At 39.3% G+C, this 19,628-nt stretch overlaps 1 protein-coding gene across 1 annotated transcript in view; it reads right to left on the minus strand.

Annotated features, from left to right (window-relative positions):
* Kmt2c (lysine methyltransferase 2C) overlaps positions 1-19,628 on the minus strand; it is a 239,075-nt gene that overhangs the window by 161,225 nt on the left and 58,222 nt on the right. Inside the window, exons 2-3 of the mRNA XM_042677114.1 lie at positions 17,917-18,005; positions 60-201 (exon numbers count right to left, since the gene is read on the minus strand). Of these exons, the coding sequence (XP_042533048.1) occupies positions 60-201; positions 17,917-18,005 (231 nt within the window). The remainder of the gene's footprint in view (positions 1-59; positions 202-17,916; positions 18,006-19,628) is intronic.

A 19,628-nucleotide genomic window follows, 5' to 3' on the forward strand; every position in this document is an offset into this window, starting at 1 on the left:
CCTATTTTTCTGTCAATAATCTCCAATCCAGCTCAATCCAGCTCTATTCATATTCTAACCTGATTTTAGCTTCCACACCAACAGAGACCAGGGAGTTAGCAGATTCCTCAGACACAGATCGCTGGAGAGCTGGGGCTGGCTGCTTGCTGTTTTCCACCTCTGCTTCAGCATCCTCTTCTGCAGACTGTTCTTTGACTTCTGCTTCACAGTAAACAAGAGGATATAGAGTCATTTATTCATGTATGTCCATCATTGGTGCTGTTATCTATAATGCATACAACAGCATTGGAAAAAAGAAACAAGAAATGACAATACTTCACAAATGTAGGAAGAGTTCGCATACATAACAGAACTATGTATATTTGCTCCAACAAAACTATAATTAAAATAATGTAAAACACTGTATATATTTGCTTGTACAATTTTATTTTTCCAAGCACAACTGACTCAAAATTCTCAGCCTAGTTTGTAATGCTTACAACCTTATTTTCAAAATCATAGTATTTGATATTTAGTGATTTGTTTTTAACATTGCTTCATATTTTATAAACTGAAGTTACCATTAATTTAAAACACTTCATTATGCAGTTTAGTTATTAGTCATTCTAAAAGCTAAATAGTTGTAAAATCAGTCCTTGCTTCTACTGCCCTTTACAATCCTCCTCAGGGCTGTAACCCTAAAAGCCCTACACATACCTTCTCAGAAGGCAACCTCTACACCTAACATTCTCTTCAAACAAAAATGGTATATTCTCCTGTCTTTCACACTGTTACCTGAATGAAGGGACACTACCTCTCTCTCTCCATCACTGCTTCTAATGCAATTCATGTTCTTGGCTGGAACATAGATTTTTCTCAACTGGAAATGTATTTACACCTTTCTGTATCTTCCCAATACAAATCTTAAAAGTTCTTCAAACGGCTCTTCTCCATCTTCCTATCTTTTACCATCAACTTCATGAAATGGCACTTGTGAGCAACCAAATTCTATTACCTTCCTCCTTTCTCTAGTAACACACCCATCCTACTTAGCAACTGTTCTCATCAATACCCACAAATGGCAACATAACTAATAACAATCCAGGAGCTTCAAAAACCCTGAAAATTCACTTCAAGTCAGAACTGTTTCTTCCTTAGGGAAAAGCTCTTCTATTTCTGTTTAAAAGTGATGAAAACAAGACTTGGCGTCATAAGAAACAAGTCTCAGCTATCAAGTTAACCATATACTAATTATTTAATATATACAAAATCATCTGTCTTTTACTGTTATAAAACTACCATAGTCTTCATAAGATTGCTAATGAAGATTAAATGCCTAAAATCTCTCATCTGATTTCTTTTAAATCCCTAAATTCAAGTACAGCCTATACATATCCTTCAAGTTTTTCCTTGAAGAAGTTGTCAACCAGGTTCCAACAACCTTCCTAGACTGTGTATCTACTCCTTCCAGACTTGGCTGGGCATAGGACTTGCAGTACCCAGGGCTTAGACACTGTCCTTGAGCTCTACCACTTGAGGCCTAAGCTCCATTCCATTTTTTGTTGGTTAACTGGAATGAAGAGTCTCACGGACTTCCCTGCCCAGGCGGTCTTCAAACCATGCTCCTCAGATCTCAACCTCCAGCACAGCTAGGATTAGAAGTGAGACACCAGCACCAAAAGCCCCATTTTTTTTTCACTTCCTCCTCCCCACCCCACCACGGGGTCTGTCCTGGTGATTAAACTCAGGGGTGTTCCCTGAGCTTTCTGCTCAAGGCTAACAGTCTACCACTTTGAGTTACCACTTCACTTCTGGTTTTCTGGTGGTTCACTGGAGATAAGAGTCTCACCAAGTTTCCTTCCCAGGCTAGCTTTGAACCCTGATCCTCAGACCTCAGCCTCCTGAGTAGCTAGGACTGATTCTAGATGTGGGCCACAACACCCAGCCCAAGTCAGTTTTTTTCTAAATGCACAGGAGACACATCTTAGCAGTTCGTGCGATAAATTTCATTGCACACTTCATTTCCTTGCTCTTGTACCAGCACTTCAATTTGACTCCCCTTTGTCATTGTCCTCAAAATTCAAAATAAATTTTAGGAAAGTATTTTGCGGAGACAAAAAAGAACAATTCTCCCAACTATTAACTGTGTAGTCAGAAAAACTACAAATAATTGTGAAGCCTGTCAAATAAAACGAATGATCACATGAGGCATCAGATACGTGATGGTTTGGGTTTTAAGAGTTAAAATAGCATGTTTCTTTCCCCTTTCTGAAACTGAAATTGAAAACTTAACCATAAACTTTTTATGGAGCTTATCAATCAAGGTATCCTATTTGTCCCAGAGACAAAGTTGATATAGAAGTACATAGAGTGAAATCTACAAGTATATAAACTTCTATTAAAAATGAATCCTAAGCCGGGAGCCAGTGGCTCACACCTGTAATCCTAGCTACTCAAGAGGCTGAGATCTGAGGATCGTGATTCAAAGCCAGCCCGGGCAGGAAAGTTTGTGAGACTCTTATCTCCAATAAACCGCTAGAAAACCAGAAGTGGTGCTGTGGCTCAAGCAATCAAGCGCTCGCCTTGAGCTGAAGAGCACAAGGACAGCACCCAAGCCCAGAGTTCAAGCCCCACGACAAAAAAAAAAAAAAACCTTATTAAAAAAAAATGAATCCTACCGGGCACCAGTGGCTCATGCCTGTAATCCTAGCTACTCAGAAGGCTGAGATCTGAGGATCGTGGTTCAAAGCCAGCCCTGGCAGGAAAAGTCCAAGAGATTTATCTACAACTAACCACCAGAAAACTGGAAGTGGCACTGTGGCTCAAGTGGTAGAGTGCTTACCTCGAGCTGAAGAGCTGAGGGATAGTGCCCAGGCCCAGAGTTCAAGCCCCATGATGGACCAGAAGAAGAAGACGGGGAAGAGGAGGAGGATGAGGAAGAAGAGGAGGAGGAGGAGGAAGAAGAGGAGGAGGAGCAGCAGCAGCAGCAGAAGCAGAAGCAGAAGCAACAGCATCATCATCCTAGGGTAACATCGATCAAGACGTAATGTATTCATAAACTGCTTTGTTGAATGACAACTCCTTTGTACAGCTACTTAATATGTATTTTTGAAAAAATGAAAAGGGATCTTTAAAAAAATCTACAGATTTCACATTAAAAATTTTAATTTCTATATGACAAAAGATCCCAAGACCAAAATGAATGTGTCACAATGAGAAAATGCATGCAATTTCTATCACACCAAAAAAGTACCCAAATCCACAATATGTGAAGATACAGATATAAGACAAACCACATAGTCTCAAAGAAAATAGACCAAGGACAAAAATCCATACTCTATCCTTTTCAAGTTTCAAGAGGTCATGCTTCTGGCCTCAGTCACACACATTTTCCAGCCTTCTTTGCAGCCATGCATGGCAAGTCCATGCCGATAGAACTGGTCAGAAGTGACTATGCCTCAATCTCCTGAAAGGAAGTGATCTGCTCCTGGCTAATGTGAGTCCATCTTTCTTACATCCTGGAATGGACAAAACAGCCATCGAGCAGTATTGCCAATGAGGCAGTACTCCAGAGAAACAAGATGGCAGAAACCTGGCCATCAGCGAGCCCCTGTAGCTAACAGCCTCATTGATCATAAGCTACCACTGAAATTACACTGTGTGAGAAAAATTTAGTTTTATGTATGCCATCATTGTGTCTTGAAATCTGTCACAGCAGAGCCACTCATTAGTCAACACAAAAGTGGAGAACTTAAGAACTATCTTAAGTAGCTTGTCAATCAAGCCATAAGACACTGATACTGAAACTTAAAAATTAAGTGACACTTTTCATGTTACATAAGGACTTAATATAATAGTGATCTGCAATAATTTAGAAAACAGACTGTATGTACAAAGCCTGTAGCTCTAGGGAAATCACAGGTTATTATTCTATGTTGCCTGCTCTTTAGAGCTTTTACTACCAACCACTGAAAGAAATCAAGTTCTGCCTGCTGGAGAGCCATCTCTGCCAGGTTGTTATTCGAAGTATTATCAAATGACCATATATAAAAATGCTATTGTAGGGCTGGGAAGGTAGCTCAGTGGTAGAGTGCTTGCCTTGCATGCATGAGGCCCTGGGTTCGATTCCTCAGTACCACATAAGCAGAAAAAGCTGGAAGTGGCACTGTGGCTCAAGTGGTAGAGTACTAGCCTTGCACTGAAGAGCCCAGGGACAGCACCAGGCCCAGAGTTCAAGCCCCACAACTGGGAAAAAAAAAAAAAGCTATTGTAGAAACAATTTATTTCTACTTAGAGAAGCCCAGAACATATGTGGGAATATATTTTTTGTGCCGTTCTTAACACTAAGGAATAACAAGTAGACAAGAGAGAGGAAAGGGATTAAGAATGGGGCCTAAACATTCACATACCCAGTGAGACCAAAAGAATACTCTTAGGAGAGGAACAGAAAGGTACAATGCCGATATGCATGTGATCATACAAAATAGAATTTATCAAAATGAACTCCAGGAAATGCAAACAGGAGGTTTTCTTTATTTTTGCTGTTTTTTGCTTTCTTTCCTCTTTGTTCTATATGTTCATTTATATGCCTTTGGGAGGGGAGGGTAAGGTTGCACAGAAATGGAAGGACAAAAAGTGAGCAAATGCAGCCATGGTCACTCGCTAGACACTGTTTAACTATACAACTTGTGAGTGGGGAGGGAAGGGAAAAACTGGGGGAGAGGGAGGGAAGGGGTGACGTTGTTCAAAAAGAATTGTACTCTTTACCTGATTTATGTAAGTGTAACACTTCTGTACATCAGCCTTATAATAACAATCAAAAAAAAAACAAAAAACTGATTGGGGCCTCAGGCACTTATAGACAGAAAGCCAAGAGGGATTCACTGCTGGGAACACCATTACATTCCGTGAGACACTTCTGATACACACCTCTGTTCATCCCAAGCTGCTCCCTGCAGTGATGCTGCTGCCTACCACTTACAATGCCTAAGCAAACTTTTCTTCTGGAAAATTATAAAATAGTCCCAGCTGGTACCTTTTTTGTGCCTCCTGCCCCAACCCAGCAAGAGAAGGAAAATACCTAGTACTTCTAATGATTTTTAGAAAATGCTAGCAGTTAAAACTAAGGAGAAACAAAGAATGAGAGTGTTCATTTCTGTCTCTCTACACAGAGACAGAAAGAAACGGCAATGGTAAACACATTAATGGTAGGTTAGTTGGTTTTCAGGAACATAATCTTTTAAAATCAGATGTTTGTTTTTTGTTTGTTTTTTTGGGGGGAGGGGGAGTCGTGGTGCTTGAACTCAGGAACTGGGCACTCTCCATGAGCTTTTTCTGCTCAAAGCTAGTGCTCTACCCTGAGCCACAGCGCCGCTTCTGGTTTGCTGATGGTTTGTTGGTAATAATGAGTTTCATGGCCTTTCCTGCCTGAGCTAGTTTTGAACCTTGATCCTCAAATTTTAGCCTCCTGAGTAGCTAGGATTACAGGTATGAACCACAGAAGCCTAGCTTACTTCTGTATTTAATCTACATTAAAAAGTGAGGTTTCCTAATTTGAAAAAATCCAATTATCATTTTATTTGACTGATTTTATTTACTACTTATTTACTAAAAAAAAAAAAGGGAGTCCAAACCACTTTGGATTCCAGGAGGATTGTGGCAAAGCTGGCTTTGAGAGTCCATCCTGTTCTACTTTTTCCACTACTAATGATACTAGTTGTACTCATGTTCCTAACCTAGATCTGCTAAAGAAACAAAGAGTGATGAACTTTGGTTTTATTTCTAGCTTGTATTTTTACTTTTAAAATTTTTTATTGTTATTACAAAGTTGGTGTGCGGAGGGGTTACAGCTGCCTAAGCCAGGTAATGACTACAATTCTTTTTGACACTGTCACCCTCCCTTGCTCTTTTCTCAGTTCTCCCTCCCATCCTTACTCACAAGTTACACAGTTCATTTTGAACATAGTGTCTAATGAGTACCATTGCTGCATTTGTTCACCCTTTTCCCTCCATTTCTGTGACCCCTTGCCCTCCCAAAGACAATGAACAAACAAGAAAAGGGAAAAAGAAAACAAAAACAAAAGGGAAAAAAACACTTGGTGCCATTTCCTGGAGTTCATTTGGATAAGTATTCTATGATCAGAAGCACACTTGAGAAGGCATTTTCATGAGATGGATTCAGTACGATAGCATTTGTTACTGCATTGGGTGAGCTATGTGATTTACCTCATCTTTCTGAATTGGGACAGTAGTCCTGAAGATGGAGAGAGGTTTCTGCAGCTTCTTGGCTATATAGTCTGGGAGAAATCTGTAGTTACTGGGTCTTGCAAAGAAAGATCATGTGGTGCTTAATGATGTTTAGCTGGATCTATGTTTATTAACTGTGTTTTTAAAAATTTACCTCATTACTATTACAAAGGTGATACACAGAGAGACTACAGTTACGTAAGTCAGGTAATCAGCACATTTCCTTTTGTACAGTATTATTCCTCCCTGTCTTCCAGTATCTCCCTCTCATCTCCACCCATGAGCTGTCTAGTTCACTTTCAACAGTGTCCAGTGAGGACCACTGCTGTACTTTTTCCTTTTTTCCCCTCAAGATCTGCCCTCTCCACTACCCTCCCCCCCCAAAAAAAAACAGACACACAAATGAACCATGTAGAAAGGAAAGAAAACAGAAACAACAACAAAAAGAGACCTTTTGCTTCCATATCTTGGTGTTTGTTTTGAGATTTATAAAGAGGCACAGAGGCCTTGTCCCTGTGTTTTTCCCCTGAGTATCCTCTTTTGGTTTCACTATGTGTGAGTGTCTAGAATCCTATGTAATTTATCATATTCCACTGTGTTTAAGATCTAACTTCCACAAATAAGAGAAAGTGTTGTTTGTCTCTCTGGGCTTGACATGCCTCACTTAACATGATTTGTTCCAGATCCATCCATTTCCCTGCAAATGACATAATATTATTCTTCCTAATGACTATATAAAATTCCATTGTGTATAGGTACCATATTTTTTGGATCCCCTCATCTATTTTTATAGGACATCTGGGTTATTTCCATATCTTGACTATTATAATTAGTGTGGCAATGAACATGGATGTGCAGTTTGTCTTTGTGGTATCCTGGCTTGTGATGTTCTGCGTAGATGCCCTATGGTTGGGTTGTAGGAGAGGTCTATGTTTAATTTTTTGAGGAACCTCCAGACTGCTGTCCAGAGAGACTGTACTAGTTTACATTTTCACCAACATGCAATAGGACTCTTTTGTCCCCACATCCCTGCCAGCATTTCTTGTTGTTCGAATTCACAATGTTGGCCATTCTAAGATTGTGAGGTTGTATCACAGGGATGTTTTGATTTGCATTTCCCCTTGATGGCCAGTGAAGGGAACATTTCCTCATGTTTCTTTGCCATTCTTACTTCTTCTGAGAAGTCTCTCCTTAGCTCCTTTGCCCATTTAGTGATTGGTTTATTAGCTTTGGGAGGGGTTTGTTTCTTGAGCTCCACGTATATTTTGGATATTAGGCCTTTGTCTGATATATTGCTGGTAAAGATTTTCTCCCAGCCTGTTGTCTTTCTAGTTTAGTAACGATGTCCTTAGGTGTACAGAAGCTTTTTATTTTGATGTAATCCTACTTGTCAAGTCTCGCCCTTATTTGTTATGCGCCCTGGGACTCTTTTCAGAAAGTTTCTACCTATACCCATGACTACATTTTTATTCCTTAAACTAGTAAGAAAAAAGTCTTGTACTTCTTCCTAAGAAACAGCAGTTCCCATAACACACAAAAGAAAAAATAAAAGCTATCTTTAAGTATACTAAACTATAGATAATAATAGAAGCTATCTTTAAATCCCGACAATTTGATCAACAAGTTAGACCTTACTGGATAAATAGGCTAGTGCTTATGTCTCTCCCTCTTCTCCTAGCCTTAGTCTTCAAAACACGGTCACACTTTGGCAGAAAAATGTGATAAAGACTGAGGTGGCTGAAAATGATGTCACCCAGGGATGGAGATGTCATGCAGAGGTGCTCTGGAGGAAGGACTCCTGATAACCTATGCTATCAGTCATCTACAGATCCGAGCTAAATATGCAGATAGAAGCAACAGCTAATCCTGTGTCTAGAAAAAGACCCTTCACCCAAGGAAAATAGTCCAGGCTCAGCTCCTCAGCCACTTAGTGAAATGTCTGGCTTTCATGGACACTCCTTGTTCAAACTGCCTGCAGCCAACACCAGTGGAAACTGGAACTGACACGTTTCGCATCTGAAATTCTTCAGTGCAGTTTTTGTTTTGTGTATAAATTACCCAGGGTATCTTCCCCCGTACTTAAAACTTAACCTAAATATAAACAATTATTCGTTATCACGAAATGCACTGAAGTCAGAAAAGTGGAGGCTGCCACAACCCTGGGGGTGGGACAGTGGGTGGAAGTTCACCACCCACTCATAGTTCTACCCGTGGGTCATCTCCAGCCACTAGGTGGCACAAGTGCAGTGGTAACTTACTACTGAAGAACCTAACCATGGCAAGGAAAATCCTAAGAGAAAGGCAGCATCTGTTCACTTCAAAAACAGTATCATTGAGTGACAAGAAAACCTTTCAAGGATATAAAGTGGTTCTAACCTCTGACTTACGTATTTTTATTCTATACCTCCCTTTATTTAAGAAACAATTCTTAAAGGTGAAAACTATCTATGCACAGACCCTTACTAACTAAGCAGCTCTATAAAAAGTTTAAACCAAAAAACAGCCAGACGCCAGTGGCTCATGCCTATAATCCTAGCTACTCAGGAGGCTGAGATCTGAGGATCAGTTGTTTATTTTTGGGTCCGGTCGTGGGGCCTGAACTCTGGGCCTGGGCGCTGTCCCTCAGCTTTTCAGCTCAAGGCTGGCGCTCTACCACTTGAGCCACAGTGCCACTTCCGGCTTTTTTCTTTTTGCTTATGTGGTGCTGAGGAAGCGAACCCAGGGACTCATGCATGCAAGGCAAGCGCTCTACCACTGAGACACCTTCCCAGCCCGAAGCCAGCCTGGGGAGGAAAGGCCAGGAGACTCTTATCTCTAATAAATCACCAGAAAATTGGAAGTGGTGCTGTGGCTCAAGAGGTAAAGCACTAGCCGTGAGCTGAAGAGCTGAGGGACAGCACCCAGGCCCAGAGGTCAAACCCCACAACCGATCCTCCCTCACACTCCCAGCAAAAAAAAAAAAAAAAAGTTTAAACCAAAAACCAACAAAAATAATAATAAAGAAAAAAGAATTTTAAAAACAAAAACAATAAAAAATAAAAAAATCAAAGAAAATAAACAGTTTAAACCAAAAGTTGGCTGTTGATATAAAGCTAAGGCTGGGGGAAAAAAAAGTCTAAGTTCTGATATTTAATGGTACTCTTCACATCTTAGCTTAGTCATGGGTTCTCACCGGGACCTGGCAGGTGACTTAACCTCATTTTGAGCAGTCTGCTCTTGAAAGACAGATAATATACCTACAGTAGGTGACATCATACTTTTAGGATCAAAAACAGATAAAGCATGAAAAGCACTGAGTCTAGAGTACCCATGTGGCTAGTACTCTGATTATCAACACACACTGTTGTTATGTTCTTGCCCACCTCATCTACCTCCTGAGAGTAACAGACTAGAAAGGACATGTTCTTAGTGTTCCCTGGCTCTGTGCTAAGAAACTAATATATCATTACTTCACCCCAGCAGAATGCAATACTTTTCATACTTTCTTCACATGAAAACTAAAGAAGAAAATATACCTGAAACATTAAATAATCACATGCTTTCCAACCATGCCTTCCTTCTTTCAAACAGCAGAGGTGGAAAGCTGCAGTGTGACCCATTGTCCAAGGTGTATGTGTCTCATTGAGAACACCCACTACATCTGTGTTGGAAAGCCCAATCACTAGCTCCTCATTACAAACTCGTTATTCAACCTCTCCTTACTCACTAAACTCCCTAAATAACCAACACTAAAAATATGAACATAGTCCTCACTTTCACAGAACATGTAAACCAGTAAAAGTGAATGTACAAACTGAAACGCTGATTTAACATGTTTACAGGTGACGTGAGCTCTTTCTAGTTAACCATAGTAATATGTTACTAAAAATACATATTACTATTACAGTTTTTTATGTGTTTTTTTTTTGGGGGGGGGGTTGTTCATGGGGGTTAAATTCAGGGCAGGGTGCTATCCCTGAGCTCTTCTACTCAAAACTAGCACTCTACCACTTTGAGCCACAGCACTACTTCGCGTTTTTGAGTGGTTAATTAGAGATAAGAGGCTCACAGATGTTCCTGCCTGGGCTGGCTTTGAACCGCAATCCTCAGATCTCAGCCTCCTGAGTAGCTAGGATTATAGGTGTGAGCTGCTGGTGCCTGGCTAGGATTTTTTTTTTTCCCCCAGCACAAAAGGCTTAGGCAAAAGCCTGCATTGGGGATCCAGTAGCAAAGTTCAAAGACTCCATCTCAACAGAAAAATCCCAGCTACAGCAGAAACTGAAAATAAGAGGCTAGCTATTTACTTAGCATACCAAGGTAGTCTGGGCAAACAAATGGAGCTTGTATCAAAAGTAACAAGAGTAAAAAACAAAGGCCAGTGGTATAGCTCAAGCAGTAGAATGCATGCTTAGCAAACAAGAAACACTACTCTCTAAGATCAAAGCTCAGTACCACCACCAAAAAAAAGCTCAATATTTATCAAAAGTAAAAGTCAAACAATGTTTACGTGCACTGTTCTTCAGATGTTTTAGTTCCTATTAAATTTCTTTCATTTTCCTATATAATTTTCCAGTTGAATATTGCAATAAAAAGAAACCAAAAATTTTAAACATATACCTTTATCATGTAGTAATTTATATTTATAATGATCACTCTGACATTTTACTGAGGCCTTTTTAAAAAAAAGCATTGAGGCAAAGAATGGTGGCTCATGTCTGTAATTCTAGCAACTTGGGGCACAGAGACAGGTGGACAATGATTTGAAGTCAGCCTGAACAAAAACTTAGCAAGACTCCACTTCAACTAGTAAAGGTAAGTATGGTGGTATATACTTGTCAGCCCAGCTACAAAAGCAGAAGAAGAAGATAAAGGTTATGATTGGCCTATGTCTAGCCAAATAAATTACTATAGTAGGGGCCAGGAAGGTGGCTCAGTAGTAGAGTGCTTACCTAGCATGCATGAAACCCTGGGTTCGATTCCTCACTACCACATCTTCAGGAAAAGCTGGAAATGGTGCTGTGGCTCAAGTGGTAGAGAGCTAGCCTTGAGAAAAAAAGAAGCTCAGAAACAGTGCCCAGGCCCTGAGTTCAAGCCGCAGGACTGGCAAATAAAATAAAGGACTTAGTAGTTAAACATGAAGATGAGTGTCAAGACCCTAATTCAAAAAGCAAGCCCAGAACGGTTGAAAAGTTTAGGCAAAAAGGACTAAAGTCAGCCACAGGGTAGGGATAGGGGGCAGGGCATCTGAAAAACAGCTTTTAAAAAGGCCTGGGGTAAATACTATACCACCAGAGTGCAGAGCCCTTAGTACACACCTTAGCACCACCACCCTACACCCAGCCCTGTCCCCTTCTCCCAAAATCAAACAATGTAAGCATTTTGGTTCATCTAGACCAAGGCAGGTATCCACTGAGCAGCAACAAGTGATCTTTGGTGATGTCTGAAGAGCAGAACTACACAGCCAAGCTTGTTCTGAACTGCTGTCCAACAAAAACCATGAGTGTTTGTTTTAGGCCATTATTTTAGGGGTTGACTGGCTATGTAGCAAACAGTAATTAATTGAGAAACAAAGATCAATTTTTTATAAATATGCTTCTAACATCTCCTCACTCTAGGATCCAAAATTTCAAAGTACTAATTCAAATACTGGTATCAGCCATGACATGAATAGTGCCCAGGAGGGCTTTGCTCCAGGCCACACATGACCCTGGGTTCCAATCCACCATTCACCACATGGTCCTCCAGAGACCAGCAAACTAATCTCACCAGGCAACCAAGGGAGAATGCCTGAACTTTCTGGCAGATAGCAACACTATGCTACTATAACTAGATATAAAACACACTAAAAATTAGTGGGAGAAGTACCATAATAAAAACTGATCATGCAAAAAAGAAATGTCAATTCTAAACTTCCATAGCAAACATGGTGGGAAGGGGAAGGAAGGGAGGGAGGGAGGGAGGGAGGGAGGGAGGGAGGAAATTCAAATCTCTAAACTACATATACTACTATAATCTGGTATCAATTAATAGTTGCACTCCAACTGTATAATGGTTTGAGACTGTGATGATCATTGAATTTCTTTTCTTTTCTTTTTTTTGCTAATCCTGGGGCTTAAATTCAGGGCTGGGCACTGTACCTGAGCTTCTTATGCTCAAGGCTAGCACTGTACCACTAGAGCCACGGCGCCACTTCTGGCTTTTTCTGTGTGTGTGGTACTGAGGAATCGAACCCAGAGCTTCATGCATTCTAGGCAAGCACTCTACCACTAAGCCATATTCCCAGCCCTGATCATTGAAATTTCTTTCTTGAAAATGAAGAAATACACAGGGTGTTAAGACAAACATACATACTTTAAAATCATGCATATAACCATTCATTAAATCATTAATGGACCAAAAAGTAACTGAATTAAAGTGATATGTATACATATATATTGATATTGATGTATATATGAAAAACTTTTGAAGAACAATTTATATATCTTATTAGAGGAAGAAGACTCCCATCTTATCTGTGAGCTAAAAGTCACCACAAAATAAGAACCAATGGTCCTTATATAACAGCTAAAAGTGAACATAAGCAGACCAGAAGATAATCTAAGATAGTATGATACTACAGTGTGGATCTGGAATGTCCCCTCAAAAGCCCATGGGTTAAAGGTTTGGTCCAAGCCTATGTTCACTGTTAGGAAGTGGTGAGGTCTGCCTAGTGAGAAGTTAGGTTATTAGTGGCATGCCCTTGCAGCGGGTAACCAGACACAGCCCCTTCCTCCCTTTTGCTTCCCAGCCTCCTCTGACACACTCATTCCATGATGCACACAGGACCAAAGGCAACAAAGACTTATTTTCCAATTAGCCAGCAAACAGCTGGAAGGGGAGCTGTGGCTCAAGTGATAGAGCACTAACCTGGAGCAAAAAGAAACTAAGAGATAGTGCCTAGGCTCTGTCCAACACACACACACACACACACACACACACACACGCACGCACGCACGCACACACACACACGAGAATGGAATGGAGAAAGGATAGATAATAGTTACATGGATGAAGGTAGATAACAGGAAGTCAAGTAACTTCTAATGCACTAGAACAAAATAGGCTTACTATGGTTAACAACAAATAATTAAATATTTCAAAATAATTGATGAGAGTTTAAATGGGCATATACGTGAGGTGGTAGATATGTCAGTTACCCTGATCTTACCAAACAGTGTACATAGATTACAATGTCATATTGAATTCAATAAATATATATGTAGACTTACTATATGTCCATTAAAAGATGAAATAATAAACAGCACTAATGAATATAAATTTTAAAATAATGCCTATAGGAAAGAGCGAGAGAAGAGGTGACACTGTCCAAAAAAGAAATGTATTCAGCCAGTCACTGGTGGCTCACATCTGTAATCCTAGTTACTCATGAGGCTGAGATCTGAGGACTGCTGTTAAAGCCAACCCCCCATGCAAGGAAGTATATGAGACTCTTAGCTCCCACTAACCACCCAAAATCCAGTAGAGCTGAACCTTAAGTGAAAGAACTCATGGACAGAACTCAGGCTCTGAGTTTAAGCCCACAACCAACAAAAAAGAAAAAGAAAAAAGAAAAAAAAAAAGAACTCATTATCTGACTAGCAAAACTATACTCCTTCTGTATATCACCTTTATAATAACAATTTTTTAAATAATAACACCTATAATGAAGTGTTACAGATGATGTGGAAGTACCATTATGAACTCATATTCAATAGTGTGTGTACAGTTACCCTACTGAATTATTAGTGTTTCATTAAAGTGGATTAATAAATAATTCTCACCAGAAGCAATAAGAAATGTATATTCACAGCCTAAATTTTTGTCTCTAATACTATTTTCCACTAAAAGAACCATCAGTACATAGAAGAGTGGCTGATTTCCTATTGGCAGGAAAAATTAAAGATAAGCTTGGAAAAATGCTGTATCTAAAGGGCAACAAGCTCAGCAAAATTTTGAGGTGTTCATTTAAGAGGACTCAGAAGGAAGAGTCTGACAAGAGGTTCTCACTAGTAGAACTATAATAACACTTGAAAATAAATTTGAATTATAATTAACTGGATTATGATTAATTATAATTAATTAAAACCAGTTTGCAAAGATCTAATTGTGTGGTTCTTGAAGAAAAATGGAATTTCACTTTCCTTCAAGTAACTAGTACTTCATTCAAGTTGGTTTTATTCACACAGAAATTGACAGAGACTAGTAAGTTATCACACCAAAAGACAGACAAGATTTTCTTACTACAAGTATTAATATACTGGTGTCTCACACCTTGTACTCATATACTGTTTTGTAGAATGGGAACTTGTTAAAGATAATAATACTAAAAAACATTAAAAAAAATAAACTGATATCTCACAGACTGTAGTTCTATTGCCCCAATAAGCCCTCCTAAACCACCATTGAGGCTGCTCATTTTAATTAATACTCTGATATTGTACACATTAAATGAGTGTGTCAAGAGCAGAGTTACAGTAACCTATAAACAACAAGAAGAGGTTAAGATCTTGCAACAAATGAGTTTACTTTTAAATTTGACTAAAACCATCTAGAACTCTTCTCTATTTGTACTTATTTGTCAACTGTTGAGCTTTTTGTTTGGATTTTTTTTGTTGATCGTGAGCCTTGAACTCAGGGCCTGGAACACTGTCCTTGAGCTTTTTTTGCTCAAGACTGGAGCTCTACCACTTGGAGCCACAGCTTCACTTCTGGTTTTCTGGTGGTTAACTGGAGACAAGAGTTCTCATGGACTTTCCTGCCCAGGCTAACTTCAAACTGCAATCCTCAGGTCTCAGTCTCCTGAATAGCTAGGATTACAGGTGTGAGTCGCCAGTACCAGGCTTAAATAGTTTTAACCATGGTTCTTCCTCCTTTTCCTCAGTATTCTCTTTGCTCTTTGTATTTATTAAAAACTAGATGGTGACAAAATATTTTAAGACAAAAACAGAGCAATGACTAATATACTGGACCTTACTTCACTATAAAAATCCTGTGTGAGGGCTGGGAAGGTGGCTCAGTGGTAGAGCGCTTGCCTTGCATGCATGAGGCCTGGGTTCGATTCCTCAGCACCACATAAGCAAAAAGAAAAAAAAGCCGGAAGTGGTACTGTGGCTCAAATGGTAGAGTGCTAGCCTTGAGCTGAAGAGCTAAGGGACAGCACCCAGGCCCAGAGTTCAGGCCCCACAACCGGACCCAAAAAAAAAAAATCCTGTGTGAGCTGGGCGTGCCAGTGGCTCACACCTGTAATCCTAGGTACTCAGGAGGCTGAGATCTGAGGATCATGATTCAAAGCCAGCCCAGGTAAGAAAGTAAGTCCATGAGACTCTTATCTCCAATAAACCACTAGAAAACTGGAAGTGGGGCATGCCTTGAGCTGAAGAGTGCAGGGACAGCACCCAAGCCCAGGGTTCAAGCCCCACGACAGACACACACACACACAAAAATCCTGTGTGTGCACACATGTACGTGCGCACGCGCATGCGCGCACGCATGCACACACACACGCGCGCGCACACACACACACACACACACACACGAATATGTTGTCTTATAGAGATAACATAAGAAAATCCATTTATGAGGCTTATTACGTATGTGAAAAAAAAAATCTGAAATTCAGTTTTGTGGTGATGTTCCAAGGACAGTATACACTTTTAAAAATCTACATAATGAAAAACCTAAAAATGTAATATTGTTCAGTTATGAACCAAAAGGCTGCTATGTGTCTAAGTACTCTAGAAACTGGGGACAGTGAAGAAGCCTAATCATCCGGTGATACTGACATTGTACTATGGAGGGTGCACAACAAATAAACTGGGAAAATTCTGCCATATCTGTTAAATGATAGGAAAGAAAGTAGAGCAGAAGAGGTCAGAGGACATTCTCATCATGTTGGAAATGTCATTTAAAGCTTTAAAAAGACTTTTGTCTAAGCCAGGCACAGGTGGCTCACATCTGCAATCCTAGCTACTCAGGAGTCTGAGATCTGAGCATTGCGGTTCAATGCCAGCCCAGGCAGTAAAGTCCATGACACTTTTATCTACAATTAAGCACCAGAAAACTGAAAGTGGTGCTGTGGCTCAAGTGGTTAGAGCACTCGCCTTGAGCTGAAGAGCTGAGGGACAGCGCCCAAGCCCAGAGTTCAAGCCCCACAACCAACAAAAAAAAAAAAAAAAAAAAAGGTTTTTGTCTAATATATGGTATAGAAAATATACTATAAAAAAAAAACTAATAGAGAATTTAACTCCTATACCTGCATGGGAAGCAAGAAATATTCTTCTCTATTTCTCCCTGTTCTAATCCTGATATAAACCTTTGCTAAAACTTTTAAACTAAATAATTTTAAATAAATAAAACCTAATGGAACATGGATTCAAGTTTAAATATGACAAATTTACAGAAAATAGTGAATTTAGGATTTTGTACTTCAAAGCTTCATGTCATCTTCCTAACTTATGTACACCTTATTAGGTAGGAAGGTGATACTGCAAGCCCACACACATGTGATAGCCATAAAGTATTCTCTGGAAAACTGTGATTCTAAAAGATAAAGTACTTTTAACTTTTCTCTAAAAACAAATTGGATGGCATTCTATAAGCATCAAGACATTTGTCAACTTCAGAGGAAAAGCCTAATACTGTCCAAATTCTACCCAACTGTTGAAACATTACCAGACTTTCTCATACACAAATCCTCCAATATGATAATCCCACTGGCAACTTATTACAACACTAGTCTACAAATTCTGTAAGATTCTTTGAATGACATACCCTCTTTTTGCAGATGCACAATATACACTATTACAACACTGGTCTAAAAATTCTGTAAGATTCTTTGAATTACATACCCTCTTTTGCAGATGCACAATATACACTATTACAACACTAGTCTAAAAATTCTGTAAGATTCTTTGAATTACATACCCTCTTTTGCAGATGCACAATATACACTAACATGCATAAGGCGATTTAGAAGTCCAGCTGACAGGAAACTGTTTAACCCAGCATACCATAATAGCGTTTGCTAAATAAATGTATTTTCCATCATATACATATTAACCAAACAAGTTTTAAACAAATACTTGATGATTCGAAATCCAAAAGTATAGCATAAGCCGTGTGTGTGTGTGTGTGTGTGTGTGTGTGTGTGTGTGTGTGTCTGTGTGTCTGTGTGTCTCCAGGTTCTTGCACTCAGAGCCTAGGCGCTATCCCTGAGCATTTTTGCTTGAGGATAGGGCTCTTGCCATATGAACCATACACAGCTCCATTTCCAGGTTTTTAAGTGGTTTATTAGAATAAGAATCTCAGGGACTTTCCTGCCTAAGCTGGCTTGGAACCAAGATCCTCAGATCTCCACCTCCTAAGTAACTAGGATCACAGGCATGGGTTACTGACAGCCAGCATAAGCTATCACATTAACTCCTGGACTTACTAATACTTCAAATTTTAATTTTGCTTTGATAAAACAGTAAGAGCAATTCTTACTAAATGAAGGCTCAAGGAAAAAATGAGAAACAGAGAACTCAATTTTCACTTTGTCATTAGATTAATATATTAGGCAGAAGAAAGATTTAAACTTTAGTATATGGACAAATGCTAAACTAGTACATTGCAAAGTGCAGTACACAGACAAACAAAAATAATATGTTATTTTGGAAATTTTTTGTTTGATACCTGTTTCCACGATAGTTTCTGTTTCTGTCGCCTCCAGCCCATCCATGCTGTCCTCATCTTCCACTGTAGTTTTTCCTCTACTTCGAGGCCTACAGAAAAATACAAATGCATATAGTTAAATGTTAAATACTTTGTTCTGCACAACTGAGTTTTACTATATAGCTCAGGATGATCTTAACTGACATATCTACTGCCTGCTGAGTACACAGATATGTAAGTCTTACATATCCACTCCTTGTGACACACCATTTGAAGGTATATTAAATACAAGAATTTAGGCATCTTCCAGAATTTTACCATATCAAATAGTACATCGGATTTATAGTCATTTTCTTCCTTTACCTCAACAATTTATAGTCTAAAATGAAACAGACACAAATTAATGTTTTTATGTCATCATAACTCACATATTGAAGAATTCATTATTCTGATTTTGCCCCCATTCCTGCTAACTTCCCGTGGCTTCATCTAACTACAATAGTGGCTTTTAAGTAAGTTCTTTACCAGATCCACAAGCCAGAGTATACTTCATCCAATGATATTGAAAATGATGCCCAGACAGAAACATCTATTAAAAGGTCACATAAGTGATTAGGATACACACTGCCCCAAAAAATGTTTTTTAAAAATTAAGCATTATCTAATAGTGTCATGTTTCAAGTGTAACAAAATTTAATGCTTAAACACTTCACGAATGTAAAACAAAGGTAAGTCATGGTGAGATTCTCTGAACTAATGCCAATTTAAAAAAAAAATTGAACTAATGCCTTAAATTTCTTTACATACCCCTAAATGAGGGATAGAGAGGAAAGGAGAGGGAAGAGAGAGAGAGGTAGAGAAAAGGAGGGAAAATGGAAGAACAGGGAGGTTAAGAGGGAGGGAGAAAGGGAGGACCAGAAAAAATATGTAAGATCTGACTAAAGCATTTTTGTTGTGTGTGCCAGTCCTCAGTGTTTACTCAGGACCCAAGCACAGTCCCTGAACTCTGCTCCAGGATAGCGCTCTACTGCTTGAGCCACAGCTCCACTTCCAGTTTTTTCTGTGATTAACTGGAGGTAAGAGTCTCAGAGACTTTCCTGCCTGGGCTGGCTTTGAACCATAATCCTCAGATCTCAGCCTCCTGCGTAGCTAAGATTATTAAAGGGGTGAGCCATCAGCACCCAGCTAAGGAATTTTTTAAAGAATCTATTTATTTAGAAACATATAAATCAGCATAGACTAAAGGAGGTAGTAACTAGAAATTCTTCAAATGATCTGTTACAGTAAGGAGAGAAAATAAAAAATTAAGGAGATATTTAATATCATTCTCCTTTATGATTTTTCATAATTACAAATATAAATTTTTTGTTAACTTACATAAATAACACAAGGAAGTTTCATTGCAATAATACCATTGATGCACAGAGTATGCTTTGAATGAGTTATATTCCCTTACTCTTCCAATATCTTCCCCTACACCTTTTTCAAAGTGTTTAGTGGGTTTCTTTATAGGTAGAGAGAGAGAGAGAGAGAGAGAGAAAGAGAGAGAGAGAGAGAGAGAGAGAGAGAGAGAGAGAGAGAGAGAGAGTGTGTATTGTCCTTCAATCCTCTTCTCTCCCTGTTTGTATCCTGTCCTTTCTGCCTCCCCTTCACTTCTACCCCACAGCTTACCTTTTACATGTATGTACCATTACCATTATAGGTCTACATTCCACATATTTGGCTTGAGCTTG

The sequence above is a fragment of the Dipodomys spectabilis genome, unplaced genomic scaffold, assembly GCF_019054845.1.
Source record: "Dipodomys spectabilis isolate Male_0828 unplaced genomic scaffold, ASM1905484v1 ptg000034l, whole genome shotgun sequence".
In the NCBI taxonomy this organism is placed as follows: domain Eukaryota; kingdom Metazoa; phylum Chordata; class Mammalia; order Rodentia; family Heteromyidae; genus Dipodomys; species Dipodomys spectabilis.